Genomic DNA, 15,024 nt, shown 5'->3' on the forward strand with positions numbered 1-15,024 from the left:
CTACCTTTACAGTGTGAAATTATTTACCTCATTGCTTACCTCAGCGAGCTACCCAATTAACTATCTTGCAGCAAAATACATCTCAAGCTGTTCCATTCAACAAAGGTGCGATATTACGCAAATCTAATCATTGCTGAAGACCATAAACATCAAACTCACTGACGGAAATGAGTCATTTTGATGCAGTGCCAATCCTGGTTGGCAGTATAAGCAGATTGAAACAATTGAAAATTGACAAACGAAGCAATTACACTCTCAGAGCAATTTTTAATTTACATTTCCAATTAAAGTTTATCAGATCTCGGAAAGCACAGGGATACAAGTCCCATTCTACCGGCCCATCTGCCAACAGCCCCCATAGTAAATAGAGATCGCCGGACCAACACCGAACTGGAAAGATTTTTGCTCTGCCCCGACTCGGTCGGAGCGGCGGGAGTTCGTCGAGGAGGCGAGGGAGGTCGGAGGGAGGCCTATAAAAGGCCCATCAGTCGGAGCGGCGGGAGTTCGTCGAGGAGGCCAACTGGTGCAAGAGAGAGAAGGAAAAAAAGAAGTAGAAAGAAATCGAAGGGTGATGTCACAGCCAGGGGGGTAAATGATTGGCTGGTGATTGGTGAGTAGTTTTTCTTTTTCTTTTCGTTTAGCAGCAGGTAAACTTTATCATTGTTGTTGCCAAATTAAGTTAATCTAGGGGTTAAGTCATGGCAGGAGAGCTCGGACACATGTCATGCTCCTCCTGTGCTATGTGGGAACTCAGAGACGCTTCCAGTGTCCCTGACAACTGCATGTGCGGGAAGTGTATCCTGCTGCAGCTCCTGACAGACCGCATTGCAGCACTGGAGCTGCGGGTGGATTCACTCTGGAGCATCCGCGATGCTTAGGATGCCACGAATAGCACGTTTAGTGAGTTGGTCATACTGCAGGTAAAGGTTTCACAGACAGATAGGGGATGGGTGACCAGCAGGAAGAGCACTGGAAGGAAGGTCATTCCCCTCCAAAACAGATACACCATTTTGGGTACCGTTGCGGGGGATGACTCATCAGGACAGAACAGCAGCAGCCAAGTTCATGGCACCGTGGGTGGCTCTGCTGCACAGGGGCAGGAAAAATAGTGGGAGAGATATAGTGGTAGGGGATTCTATTGTAAGGGGAATAGATAGACGTTTCTGCGGCCGCAATCGAGACTCCAGGATGGTATGTTGCCTCCCTAGTGCAAGGGTCAAACATGTCTCGGAGCGGCTGCAGGATATTTTGGAGGGGGAGGGTGAACAGCCAGTTATCGTGGTGCATATAGGTACCAACAATATAGGTAAAAAACGGGATGAGGTCCTATAAGCTGAATGTAGGGAGCTAGGAGTTAAATTAAAAAGTAGGACCTCAAAGATCGTAATCTCAGGATTGCTACCAGTGCTAGTCAGAGTAGGAATTTCAGAATAGCTCAGATGACTACGTGGCTAGAGGAGTGGTGCAGAAGGGAGGGATTCAAATTCTTGGGACATTGGAACTGGTTCTGGGGGAGGTGGGACGAGAACAAACCGGATGGTCTGCACCTGGGCAGGACTGGAACCAATTTCCTAGGGGGAGTATTTGCTAGTACTGTTGGGGAGGAGTTAAACTAATATGGCAGGGGGATGGGAACCTATGCAGGAAGACAGAGGGAAGTAGAATGGGGGCAGAAGCAAAAGATAGAAAAACGAAAAGTAAAAGTGGAGGGCAGAGAAACCCAAGGCAAAAATCAAAAAGGGCCACATTAGAGCAAAATTCTAAAGGGGCAAAGTGTGTTAAAAAGACAAGCGTGAAGGCTCTGTGCCTCAATGCGAGGAGTATTCGTAATAAGGTGGACGAATTAACTGTGCAGGCAGCAATTAACGGATATGATATAATTGGCATCACGGAGACATGGCTCCAGGGTGACCAAGGCTGGGAACTCAACATCCAGGGGTATTCAACATTCAGGAAGGATAGACAGAAAGGAAAAGGAGGTGGTGCAGCGTTCATGGTTAAAGAGGAAATTAACGCAATAGTAAGAAAGGACATTAGCTTGGATGATGTGGAATCTGTATCGGTGGAGCTGCGGAATGCCAAAGGGCAGAAAACGCTAGTGGGAGTTGTGTAGAGACCACCAAACAGTAGTAGCGAAGTTGGGGACAGCATCAAACAAGAAATTAGGGATGCATGCGATAAAGGTACAGCAGTTATCATGGGCGACGTTAATCTACATATAGATTGGGCTAACCAAACTAGTAGCAATACGCTGGAGGAGGATTTCCTGGAGTGTATTTGGGATGGTTTTCTAGACCAATATGTCGAGGAACCAACTAGAGGGCTGGCCATCCTAGACTGGGTGATGTGTAATGAGAAAGGACTAATTAGCAATCTTGTTATGCGAGGCCCCTTGGGGAAGAGTGGCGATACTTAACGGACGTACTAGGGGACCGAGGGTCTAGTGAGAAGGAGGAACTGAAGGAAATCCTTATTCGACGGGAAATTGTGTTAGGGAAATTGATGGGATTGAAGGCCGATAAATCCCCGGGGCCTAATAGTCTGCATCCCAGAGTACTTAAGGAACTCTAGAAATAGTGGATGCATTGGTGATCATTTTCCAACGGTCTATCAACTCTGGATCAGTTCCTATGGACTGGAGCGTAGCTAATGGAACACCATATTTTTAAAAAGGAGGAAGAGCGAAAACGGGTAATTATAGACTGGTTAGCCTGACATCAGTAGTGGGGAAAATGTTGGAATCAATTAGTAAAGATGAAATATCAGCACATTTGGAAAGCAGTGACAGGATCGGTCCAAGTCAGCATGGATTTATGAAAGGGAAATCGTGCTTGTCAAATCTTCTACAATTTTTTGAGGATGTAACTGGTAGAGTGGACAAGGGAGAACCAGTGGATGTGGTGTATTTGGACTTTCAAAAGGCTTTTGACAAGGTCCCACACAAGAGATTGGTATGCAAAATTAAAGCACATGGTATTGGGGGTAATGTACTGACATGGATAGAGAACTGGTTGGCAGACAGGAAGCAGAGAGTGGGGATAAACGGGTCCTTTTCAGAATGGCAGGCAGTGACTAATGGGGTGCCGCAGGGCTCAGTGCTGGGACCCCAGCTATTTACAATATACATTAACGATTTAGATGAAAGAATTGAGTGTAATATCTCCAAGTCTGCAGATGACACTAAGCTGGGTGGCAGTGTGAGCTGTGAGGAGGACGCTAAGAGGCTGCAGGGTGACTTGGACAGGTTAGGTGAGTGGGCAAATGCATGGCAGATGCAGTATAATGTGGATAAATGTGAGGTTATCCATTTTGGTGGCAAAAAACACAAAGGCAGAATATTATCTGAATGGCGGCAGATTAGGAAAAGGGGAGGTGCAACGAGACCTGGGTGTCATGGTACATCAGTCATTGAAAGTTGGCATGCAGGTACAGCAGGCGGTGAAGAAGGCAAATGGTATGTTGGCCTTCATAGCTGGGGGATTTGAGTATGAGAGCAGGGAGGTCTTACTGCAGTTGTACAGGACCTTGGTGAGGCCTTAACTGGAATATTGTGTTCAGTTTTGGTCTCCTAATCTGAGGAAGGATGTTCTTACTATTGAGGGAGTGCAGCGAATGTTTACCAGACTGATTCTCGGGATGATAGGACTGACATATGAGGAGAGACTGGATCGACTGGGCCTGTATTCATTGGAGTTTAGAAGGATGAGAGGGAATCTCATAGAAACATATAAAATTCGAACGGGACTGGACAGGTTAGATGCAGGAAGAATGTTCCCAATGTTGGGGAAGTCCAGAACCAGGAGATACAGTCTAAGGATAAGGGGTAAGCCATTTAGGACTGAGATGAGGAGAAACTTTTTGTTGATACCATTTCATTGGATATGTTCAAGAGGGAGTTGGATGCAGCCCTTACAGTTAAAGGGATCAAGGGGTATGGAGAGAAAGCAGGAAGGGGGTACTGAGGTGAATGATCAGCAATAATCTTATTGAATGGTGGTGCAGGCTCGAAGGGCTGAATGGCCTACTCGTGCACCTATTTTCGATGTTTCTATGTACCCAGCACTGGCGCAAATCAGCAAACAACGAGACTTATCACTCCCACCTCCCTCCCCTGACCTGTGCAACTCTTGAGGAGGAATGACTCTGGCCTTGCCACCGAGTTATTCCACCCAAGTGTGAAGAACTCTTTAGCTGTAGAAGACTCTCAATGTAGCCTATAAACAGCATCTATTATTTTGTCGGTTGCATACAGTGACACCACAAGTCCTGGCCACAATGGAGATGATTGGGTAATTGCCCCATCAATCACACCTGGGGACCGCACTGTTTAAATGACTGGGATTTATTTTACGCAGAGAATTTGTATTATGTAACTATCCCCCACCCGCTGCAAATTTGCTGAAGAAAAAATCTTGTTTTTAATCGGGAAACATGAGCTCTATTTGCTGGAGTTCGTAGTGACTCTATTTAAATAGACTCTGCTGTAAAATAGACTCTGTTTGTTGTAAGTCCTGCCGCACCTCCAGCTCATTGGCTGACACAGTGGTATCAATACTCACTCTATTTTGGTAGTGTACAATGATCTGAGAACATGTATACATTCTTGCATAGCTCAATAATGGTAAAGGAACAACATTATTTTGGGATAAAGTACTTCACTTTTGAGTGGGGTTATGTTTGTTTATTTTGTAATAGTTGTTCTATACCTGGGAAAACTGCCTCAATGTACCAGGTTAGAACTCCGTAGAGGAACGTGTCGACTACCATGAGGATGATGGAGGTGTTGATGTTATACTCATCGCCTTTCGTTGGACTCGAGAAGAGATTATGCCACTGGACTCCAATTCCCTGCTCCTCGTACTGGGCAAAGTAGTCAAAGCCAAAGCCAAATGCGACTGGGGACAGTAGACTCTGTAAACGCAGTAAGATGATAGAATTGAGCAGGACTGCCAGTGAAAGTCAACAATTGCTATCGCTGCCTGTGTTTGTGGTAATTATTTCCCCCCCCCCCCCATGGTGATAACGGTGAGGAGCTCCTTTGAAGATCCGTACCACAAGTACTCTGGGCACAACTACAATCATCAGGGAAGAAGCTCAAGAACGTTCTGAAGGTCGTGGGTTCAAGCCCCACTCCAGAGACTTGAGCACATAATCTGGGCCTGGCGCTGCAGTGCAGTACTGAGGAAGCGCTACACTGTCAGAAATGCCATCTTTTGGATGAGAGGTTTAAACTTCAGGTGGACCTAAAAGATCCCATGGCCAATATTTATCCCTCAACCAATATCACTAAGAAACAGATTATCTGGTCATTATCTCATTGGTGTTTGTGGGGCCTTTGCTGAGCGCAAATTGGCTGCCGCATTCCCTACATTACAACAATGACTACACTTCAAAAGTACTTCATTGGCTGTAAACTGCTTTGGGATGTCTGAGGTTCTCAAGGGCGCTCTATAAATGTAAGTCCTTTTTTCTTTTCCATTTTAGTAACAAGCATAGTTCCTTTACACTTTGCTTTAAACAAAATGAATACTTTGTTTGGGTTGAGTGGTGAGAAGGTATAGTGCATTGCATCTGTCATACTGTGCCACAGAACAGCTGGATACAGGTCTGTGACCACTATAATCAGGAACCAAGTTACATCTCAAGAAATCCAGCTTCGTGTTAATAACCTCAGTGAAGATTAATTCACATGTATGAAAGTAAAAGTGAGTTTCATGGCTGTGCTGCCATGTGTGTCATTAAAAAAAGATGTACCTGTTATAAATTCAGTACATCCTGCACAGCTTATTGTCTATTTTGGCTAATAGCGCCCAATTTTAGAAAAGGGTAGCATAGGCCTGTCGAACTGAACGGTGGACATGGCTGCTAAACTCACACGCTCACACGCAGCCTTCATAAGCATGTGGCGCAATTGGCTGCAGATTGTTGGCGCAATGTTGTGGGAACTTTCCTCTGCATCTTGCCCTTGCTTTTCCTGCGTTGAGGGTGCTTTTTGCAGAAACTGAGCCCCAAAAGGTGAGCAAATTATTAAAATTGTTCTCCGGAGTCAACACTTTATTTTGAGTAACACAGAATTTCGGAACTAGCTGGTGCTAGCTGGTGAATGAGCTACTTACAGCAAAGATTTTGACCGGGTAGGTGATGTACTCCTGCCAAGCCATACAGAGCACATAAGGGAGGTAGAGAGTGAAGTAGATGATCCCCCCGCAAGCTGCTGCCAGGTTAGCCTTTGAGAACATCGTGCTGATCAAAAAGCATTGTAAGATGGTCACCACCCCAAAAACAGCAAGGAAGGTGAAGACGGCAACAGGGTTACTATAAGGCAAGATGTTCCCTTCCTGAAAGAACAAGGGAGAGAAAGCATCATTAAATTGAAATAATGCTTTAAACCAAACTTCGAGAAGCATTAAAGCAACCAAACCGCAATTAGAACTGTTCTGAAAGTGGACATGATAAAAAATGTCATATTCTGATACAGTCGTGAAGTCTACATCATAGACTGCATCATCTTATATAGGCTGAACTCTAGCCACAAAGCTACAAGATTGCAGGTATAAACTAACCAGATGTTTACTTAAACTGCAAAGCTTTTAAGTTAAGGTCCATTATGGGCTTAGGTGGCAGAAATATGAGATGATTGTATCGGTCACTGTATCAAACACTAGCTGGGACCCCTTTATATTCGAATCCGAGCTTAGTTGGTTGCACTCTTGCCTCTGAGTCAGAAGGCTGTGGGGTTTTTTCCAATACAGCAACTTGAGCACAAAATCTAAGCTGACACTCCCAGGGCAGTACTGAGGGAGTGCTGCACTGTCGGAGGTGGCGTCTTTTTGATGACATGTTAAACCGAGGCCCCGTCTGCCCTCTCAAGTGGATGTAAAAGATTCCATGGCACTATTTCGAAGAAGAGCAGGAGAGCTATCCCCGGGGTCCTGGCCAATATTTATCCCTCAACCAACACTTAAAAACATATTATCTGATCAATATCACATTACTGTTTATGGGATCTTACTGTGGGCTAATTGGCTGCTGCGTTTCCTACATTATAAGGTACTTCATTGGCTGTAAAGTGCTTTGGGATGTCCTGAGGTCGTGAAGGTGCTATATAATTATAGACAGTTTTTCTTTCTTTTACATACAGCTTCAGTCTGCTCATCGTTGTCCAGTTACAAAATGGCACCTTAACAGGATGATTTTAAAAGCAATTTTTTAACTGAGAAACCAAGGTAAAGGGTCAAGGCCTACAGCACAGGCTTTACCAAAGCTGAAAACTATTAAAATTAAGTCACGGTAAATGAGAAATGAGTGATTGGGTTTTAAAAAGCCTGAGAATTGCAGGATAGAAGAAGGTAAGAATTCCACAGGTCTGCGATCACGGAAAAGAACGAGTTAGCGTGGGAGATAATGTAATAAGTCTTTGTTTCAATGTAATGACAGCAGAGAACAGCAGAGTTCGACCAAAGAAGGAACAAAAGAGGAAACTTCAGAGGAGCATGGACTATAGTAGTGCTAATAAAATAAAGAAGGCAAGAAATGATGCAACAAAGAGTGAGAGAAAGAGGTTAGAATCGCACGACGAGTGGAAGATTCCCTGTCAGATGACAATTTATTTAGCAGATATATAAATAGAAAATGTTGGAAATACTCAGCAGGGCAGGCAGCATCTGTGGAGATTAACCTAAAACGTTAACTCTGTTTCTCTCTCCATGGCAATAGGCCAGGAGAAAAGAAAATAACAGTCATCCCTGCAGTCACTTTCAACAGCCAGCAAACATCTACTGACACTAACGGAGTTCCAGAAACCTCTGAATGGGAAAGAGAAGGCTGAGGATAACACAGAGATCACTTTTTTTGGTTAACAACAGTTTAGAAGCGTGCCACTTACCTTTAGAATTATCACCAGCAAGGCCGCGCTGATGAGAAGGGGGATTAAACTGCTGATGAACCAACTAAGCCACAGGGTGCCACTATTCAGCCCCATAATCCTCATGGTCTCTTTCAGCCGCGCCTCCTTCTCGTACACTATCCCTTTAATTATCACGGCGACGGAATATATCCAGGCCAAAGTGGTGAAAAGAGGCAGTGACTGGCTCAGAATACGAAGAAACCTAAGGTCAGATGGCAGAAGGAGGACATTTTGTTATTTCAAAATTCTTCCAACACGGATACAATTTACACGGATGCATTTACACAGAGACTTTATGGTGCTCAGCTCGGTCAGGTGAAGAAAACTTCAAACTGTTGGTTTGAAAGTCAGATGCAGAGGTTTGTAAACTTTGTGAGTTGAATACAAGAACATCTGGGATCATGAGAGGCAGTTTGTTGTTGTCTCCAACACACTGTGCCACAGAATGGGAATAAGCACATGCATATGGTGGCTACTAACTGTGTATGATAATGAAGTGGTTACATACTGGATTAGTAATCTCAATGGATCTGAACTAATAATGCAGCAGAACACGAGTTCAAATCCCACTGTGGCAACTTGAGAATTAAAATTTTATTTTAAAAAGCTGGTATCAGTAAAGGTGGCCATGAAGCCTGTCGGATTCTCATAAAAAACCAACTGATTCATTCACGTCCTTCAGGGAAGGAAAAATGCCATCTTTACCAGATCTGGCCTATGTGTAACTCCCGTCCCAAATCAATTGGGCTAGAATCTCCACTTTTGAGCTTAGCGCCCAAAAATGGGCGTTATTTCCGGCGTGGGTGTTAAAAAAGGGTTTTCAGATTGCCGGCTTCTCGCCCATTCTCAAAACACCTAGTTTACATTTTTGAAAATGGGCATAACCGCGAGCGATATCAAATGGGCGGTAGCGTAAATTTTTCTGACCTTCTGCTGTAAAGTGTGGCCGTCCTTAGCAACGGCATGGCAACACTCCATTCCCATGATTCTGGAGGTCAAGGGTCACCATGACATGCACAGAGGAGGAGAAAGAGAGAGAGGGAGCTGAGAGGGACTAAAAGTGTGTGTGGCTGTGGTGTGTGCTTACTTGGGAGGAACGACGGAGATTCACCAGCAGCAAAAAGCCCACTGAGCACCAAGAACATAGTTGGCACCGAGTTTTTGTCCAACAAATAACATATAAAATGGAAGGAATGGAGAAGGTCCTGGAGCTGGTAGCGAGGAACACTGGTGGCAGAGGGTTCCCAGTGGTCCCGGAGCACCGCACTACATCCCAAGGTGACGCACCCCCATTGCCAACCACACGAGCGCCAGCAGCAACATCTTGCTTCTGGCTCGGAGCACGCTCCTACCTCGGGACGGTCATCTCCCGTATCCATCCAAGCAGCGGTTCAGCCATCACCGCCCCCCCCCGCCCCCCCCCACCCCCAATGAAGCATCACCTGAGGACCTCCTCAGACAGGCAGCTTGGAGTCAGGAGGGTAAGGGGTGGGTAGAGGTTGGGAAGAGAAGCGGGGGGGGGGGGGGGAGGGTTGGTTTGTACAGAAATACTGATGATTTCAGACGAATGTTCTTTAAGTGTTTTTTTATTTAACAAAACCTTGCAGCACATTGGCTCAGATAGCTGCACCATTATACACTGGTGATTCCTTAACATCAAAGGGTATAATCACACTTTAACTTTAACTGTCACCAAGGTGCCCACCATTGATGTATGACTTGCACACCCAGCAGAATGTCAATCTTGTAAATAACACCAACGTTCATTCAGGCAAAATGATCATTGATAAGATCCTGACGTAAGGCTCTTGCAGCTATCATGCCACCATAGGCCTTTTCATGCAGTCTACAGGGGGGCAGGTGCATGGCTTCAGCGTCAGCCTGATTGTCTGGCCCGAGGTCAGCGTCCGCCTCCTCGTCCTCCTCTTCCTCTCTCTGGTGAAGTGGACTGTCAGACTCATCAGACAATTCTTGTCCCCTCCTGATAGCCAAGTTGTATAGCATGGAGCACACCACCACGAACTGAGCTACCTGCTCAGGGTGGTATTGGAGCTCACCTCCTGAGTGGTCCAGGCATCTGAAGCGATCGCTTCTCGGCCTTTTGGCTAAGATCATGCGTAACTGACCTGACAGGGGAGTAGCCACCATGACCTCCGGGTGGTTCTCCCTGGATCAGGAAGGTATATGCTTGCTTTTTTGGAAACAGGAGGTAGGTGGGGTGGCTTGACCCATCCACCTCCACGGAGGTGTGTGGGGGACCTGACCCATCCACCTCCATGGCACGAACCTGGTATTGCAGTACTTCCAGGAACGGTGCAGTGGCTCTAGGCCTTTTGGCTAAGAGCATTGGCGCAGAGTGATCCTTGGCGTGTGCAAGGTGACCTCTGGCGTTTGTGATTTGACAAAGAATTGGAACGATTGGCTACGAATTTAAAAAAAAAAAAAATCTGAAGCGCTGCTTCAGCACTCCAATGGTTTTCTCCACGATATTGCGAGTTGCTCTGTGGCTCTCGTTGTATCGTCTCTCGGCCTCGGTGTGGGTGTCACGCAGGGGGGTCGTCAGCCAGGTGGCGAGGCCATATCCTTTGTCACCAAGCATCCAGCATTGGCCTTGTGGCTGATTGTTAAACAAGTCAGATGCAGTGCGCTCATGGATGCTGTCCGGAAATTTAGCATTCACTGCCATTATAATGTGCTGGTGCTCGACAACCAGTTGGACATTCAGGGAGTGGAATCCCTTTTGGTTCCTGAAAACCTCAGCATCCTGAAAAGGTGCCTGCATCGCGATGTGCGTCCAGTCTATTGCTCCCTGTACCTTGGGGAAGTTTGCAATTCTGGAGAAACCTAGAGCCCTCTCACTCTGTGCCTCCCTGGTCATAGGGAAGCTGATCAAGTCTCTCCTGCATGTGTACAGGGCTTCAGTGACCTGTCTAATGCAGCGATGTATGGCATGCTGAGAAAGTCCGCAAATGTCGCCAGCTGTGGCCTGAAAAGAACCTGAGGCATAGAACGACAGTGCCGTGGTGACTTTGACCTCGACAGATAGTGCAGTTCTGATGGTACTGGCAGGCTGAAGATCTGCCCTCATCAGCTGGCATACCTCAGTGATAACCTCTTTGTGGAAGTGCAGTCTCCGAAGGCAGGTGGTGTTGGGCAAGTCGAAATAAGAATGCTTCTCCTTGTACTTGCAGGGGAGGTAATGGCTGGTCCTCCTCATCTGTCTGTCACTGCATTCATTGGGCACATAATGCAGTGGAGCATTCCTTCGGCGATGTCGAGTCTGCTGCATGTATTTGGTCACCAAGAGAGGGTGAGAAAGTACAAGCTTCATTGCAATAGTTCTCTGTTTTCCACCGATTGCATACAAACAAGGAATGTCTCGACGAACACACCTCTTCAATTCCAACTGGTCACAGTGTGGTCAAGATGTTTTTAGAGATGTTCACATCAACTCCTATGACCTGCAGAGTACATCCGAACTCCGCCGAGGTTGAAGCACAGCAGCCTTTTAAAGGACGCGACATGTGATCTAGAACATGGCATCCATAACGCTGTGATTCGTCCCGGTTAGTTCCACTTTTTGTGGGCGTTTTTTTTGAGCGAGCGATATTGTGGGTAAAGTGTGTGCGAGGTGGTGAAATTGATGATGGGCGATCTCCATGGCCGCTACTTTGGGTAAATATGTTCTTTACGACAAAAAACAGTCACCGGGCGTTAATATTGAATCTCGGCGTTAATTCCATGCGGAAAGTAACGCTGGCCGATATTATGGGCGTTGATTCCGCCCATCCTGCTGATTCTGCCCAAAAAAAGTGGGCGGGTAGTAATTTTTTTTCCAGCTTTAAGCACATGGGGAAAGTAACGCTCGGCGATAAGTTTCCGAAAAATGCCCGTCAGTTTGCATTTTATGCCAAAATGGGCGATATATTGGCATTATACGTCATTTCAGGGGTAAAATGGGCGTGAAGTGGCCATTAAGCAGGCAAAAAAAGTGGAGGTTCTAGCCCGTTGTCTTCTGAAGTGGCCTAGAAAGCCACTCAGTTGTCTCACCACCTTCGAAGGACAACTAGGGATGGGCGATAAGTGACTCCCACATCCCCAGAATGAATAATATCTTCAAAAATTTTCAGTGCAGTGGTGAGCAGAAGTCACAAATACTTCCCTGCATAGGATATCAGGAAGAACACTGGAAGCTTCTCAACAACAACTTTATTTATATAGCGCCTTTAATGTCGTAAAAAGCCCCAAGGCACTTCAAAGGAGCGTTATCAAACAAAATTTGACACTGAGCCACATAAGGTGATATTAGGTAGGTTTTAAGGAGTGTCTTAAAGGAGGAAAGAGAGGTAGAGAGGCTTAGGGAGGGAATTCCAGAGCTTAGGGCCTAGGCAGTTGAAGGCACCCAATGGTGGAGCAATTAAAATCAGGGATGGACAAAAGGCTAGATTTGAAGGAGTGCAGATACCTCAGAGGGTTGTTGGGCTGGTGGAAGTTACAGAGATAGGGAGGGGCGAGGCCATGAAGGGATATGAAAACAAGGGTGAGAATTTTTTAATTGAGGCACGCTTAACCGGGAGCCAATGTAGTTCAGCGAGCACAGGGGTGGCTGGGTGAGCAGGACTTGGTGCAAGTTAGGACATGGGCAGCCGAGTTTTGGATGACCTCAAGATTACGCCATGCCTTAGAGTGTGAGAGCAGGTAGGCAGAGTCGTCTAAAGTGGACTGGGAAAATGAATTAAAGGGTAAAACAGTCATCATCATCACAGGCAATCCCTCAAAAAGAGGATGACTTGCTTCCGCGAGTTCACAGGTGTTTCGATGAAGGACCCGATATTCCAGTCCTGAACTCCAATTGAGGGGGTGGAAGATGCCTGTCGTGTGGTGATCGTTGCACACTAGCCACCACACGGGCTTGACAGAGCTAGGCCTTTATCCAGTGGCAAGAGATAACCAGGATGACTGGAGGCCTGCTCTGCTGCACGGACCTAGCGCATCGCAGTGTGGGCAGGTCCGTGCTGCCCCGGGCCCTCATACCCTCATCTGTCGCACCTCTGCCACGATCTCTCACTGCTCCTCCGCCATAAACATTCACCACATCTCACCACAAACACTCGCCGTTCATCCTCCCCAATCTTTCCACTCCTCTGTACCTGGGCCCTGCCGATGTTCCTGCCCACACTCCAAAATGGCTACTAGGGTTTTGATGACGTCACCCAGTCAAAATCATCGGAAGACGGGAGATAAGCAGTGGCAGACATTTAAGGAGATATTTCATAATGCTCAGCAAAAATATATTCCAGTGAGAAGGAAAGTCTTTAAGAGAAGGATGAACCGTCCGTGGCTAACGAAGGAAGAAAAGAACGGTATCAAATTGAAAACAAAGGCATACAATGTTGCGAAGATTTGTGGGAGGCCAGAGGATTGGAAAACTTAAAAACCAACAAAGAATGACAAAAAAAATAATAAAGAGAGAAGATAGATTATGAGAGTAAACTAGCAAGAAATATAAAGACAGTAAGAGCTTCTACAGGTATATAAAAAGGAAGAGTAGCTAAAGTAAGCATTGGTCCCTTAGAGGATGAGACTGGGGAATTAATAATGGGAAACAGGGAAATGGCAGAGAATTTGAACAAATATTTTGTATCGGTCTTCACGGTAAAAGACACTAAAAGCATCCCAATAATAGATAATCAAGGGGCTATGGGGAGGGGAGAACTTAAAACAATCACTATGACTAGATAAAAAGTACTCGGTAATATAATGGGCCTAAAGGTGGACAAGTCCCCTGGACCTGATGACCTGCATCATAGGGTCTTAAAAGAAGTGGCTGCAGATAGTGGATGCATTGGTTGCAATCTACCAAAATTCCCTGGATTCTGGAGAGGTTCCAGCGAATTGGAAAACCGCAAATTTAACTCCCCTATTTAAGAAAGGAGGGAGGCAGAAAGCAGGAAACTATAGACCAGTTAGCCTAACATCTGTCATTAGGAAAATGCTGGAGTCCATTATTAAGGAAGTAATAGCAGGACATTTAGAAAATCATAATACAATCAAGCAGAGTCAGCATGGTTTTATGAAAGGGAAATCATGTTTGACAAATTTGCTGGAGTTCTTTGAGGATGTAACGAGCAGGGTGGATAAGGGGGAACCAGTAGATATATTGTATTTGGATTTCCAGAAGGCATTCGATAAGGTGCCACATAAAAGGTTACTGCACAAGGGGTTGGGGGCAATATATTAGCATGGATAGAGGATTGGCTAACTAACAGAAAACAGAAAGTGGAGATAAATGGGTCACTTTCTGGTTGGCAAACTGTAACTAGTGGGGTGCCACAGGGATCAGTTGAGGCTGGGGCCTCAACTATTTACAATCTATATTAATGACTTGGATTAAGGGACTGAGTGTACTGTACCCAAATTTGCTGATGATACAAAGATAGGAGGGATAACAAGTTGTGAAGACGCAAAGAATCTGCAAAGTGATATAGATAGGCTAAGTGAGTGGGCAAAAATTTGGCAGATGGGAGTATAATGTGGGAAAATGTGAGGTTGTCCACTTTGGTAGGAAAAATAAAAAAGTTAATTATTATTTAAATGGAGGGAGATTGCAAAGTGCTGCAGTACAAAGGGATCTGAGGGTACATGAAACACAAAATGTTAGCAAGCAGGTAAAGCGAGTAATTAGGAAGGCAAATGGAATGTTGGCCTTTATTGCAAGGGGGATGGAGTATAAAAGGGAAGCTCTGCTACAACTGTACAGAGTATTGGTGAGACCACACCTGGAGTACTGCATTTAATTTTGGTCTCCTTATTTAAGGAGGGATAATCTTGCATTAGAGACAGTTCAGAGAAGGTTCACTAGGTTGATTCCTGAGATGAAGAAAGGTTGAGCATTTTGGGCCTGTATTCATTGGAGTTTAGAAGAATGAGAGGTGATCTTATTGAAACATGTAACATTCTGAGGGAGCTTGACAGGGTAAATGCAGAGAGGGTATTTCCCCTCGTGGGGGAATCTAGAACTAGGGGGCATAGTTTCAGAATAAGATGTTGCCTATTTAAAATGGAAATGAGGAGGAATTTCTTCTCACAGAGGGTCGTAAATCTTTGGAATTCTCTAC

At 45.5% G+C, this 15,024-nt stretch overlaps 1 protein-coding gene and 1 pseudogene across 1 annotated transcript in view; one reads left to right on the plus strand and one right to left on the minus strand.

Moving 5' to 3' along the window:
* LOC139269350 (phospholipid-transporting ATPase ABCA1-like) overlaps window positions 1–15,024 on the minus strand; it is a 179,335-nt gene that overhangs the window by 63,626 nt on the left and 100,685 nt on the right. The window contains exons 15-17 of the mRNA XM_070888368.1: window positions 7,886–8,108; window positions 6,117–6,338; window positions 4,707–4,911 (exon numbers count right to left, since the gene is read on the minus strand). Of these exons, the coding sequence (XP_070744469.1) occupies window positions 4,707–4,911; window positions 6,117–6,338; window positions 7,886–8,108 (650 nt within the window). The remainder of the gene's footprint in view (window positions 1–4,706; window positions 4,912–6,116; window positions 6,339–7,885; window positions 8,109–15,024) is intronic.
* Window positions 9,992–10,230, plus strand: LOC139279527 (U2 spliceosomal RNA; annotated as a pseudogene).

This window comes from Pristiophorus japonicus, chromosome 1 (genome assembly GCF_044704955.1).
Source record: "Pristiophorus japonicus isolate sPriJap1 chromosome 1, sPriJap1.hap1, whole genome shotgun sequence".
Taxonomy (NCBI): Eukaryota; Metazoa; Chordata; class Chondrichthyes; family Pristiophoridae; genus Pristiophorus; species Pristiophorus japonicus.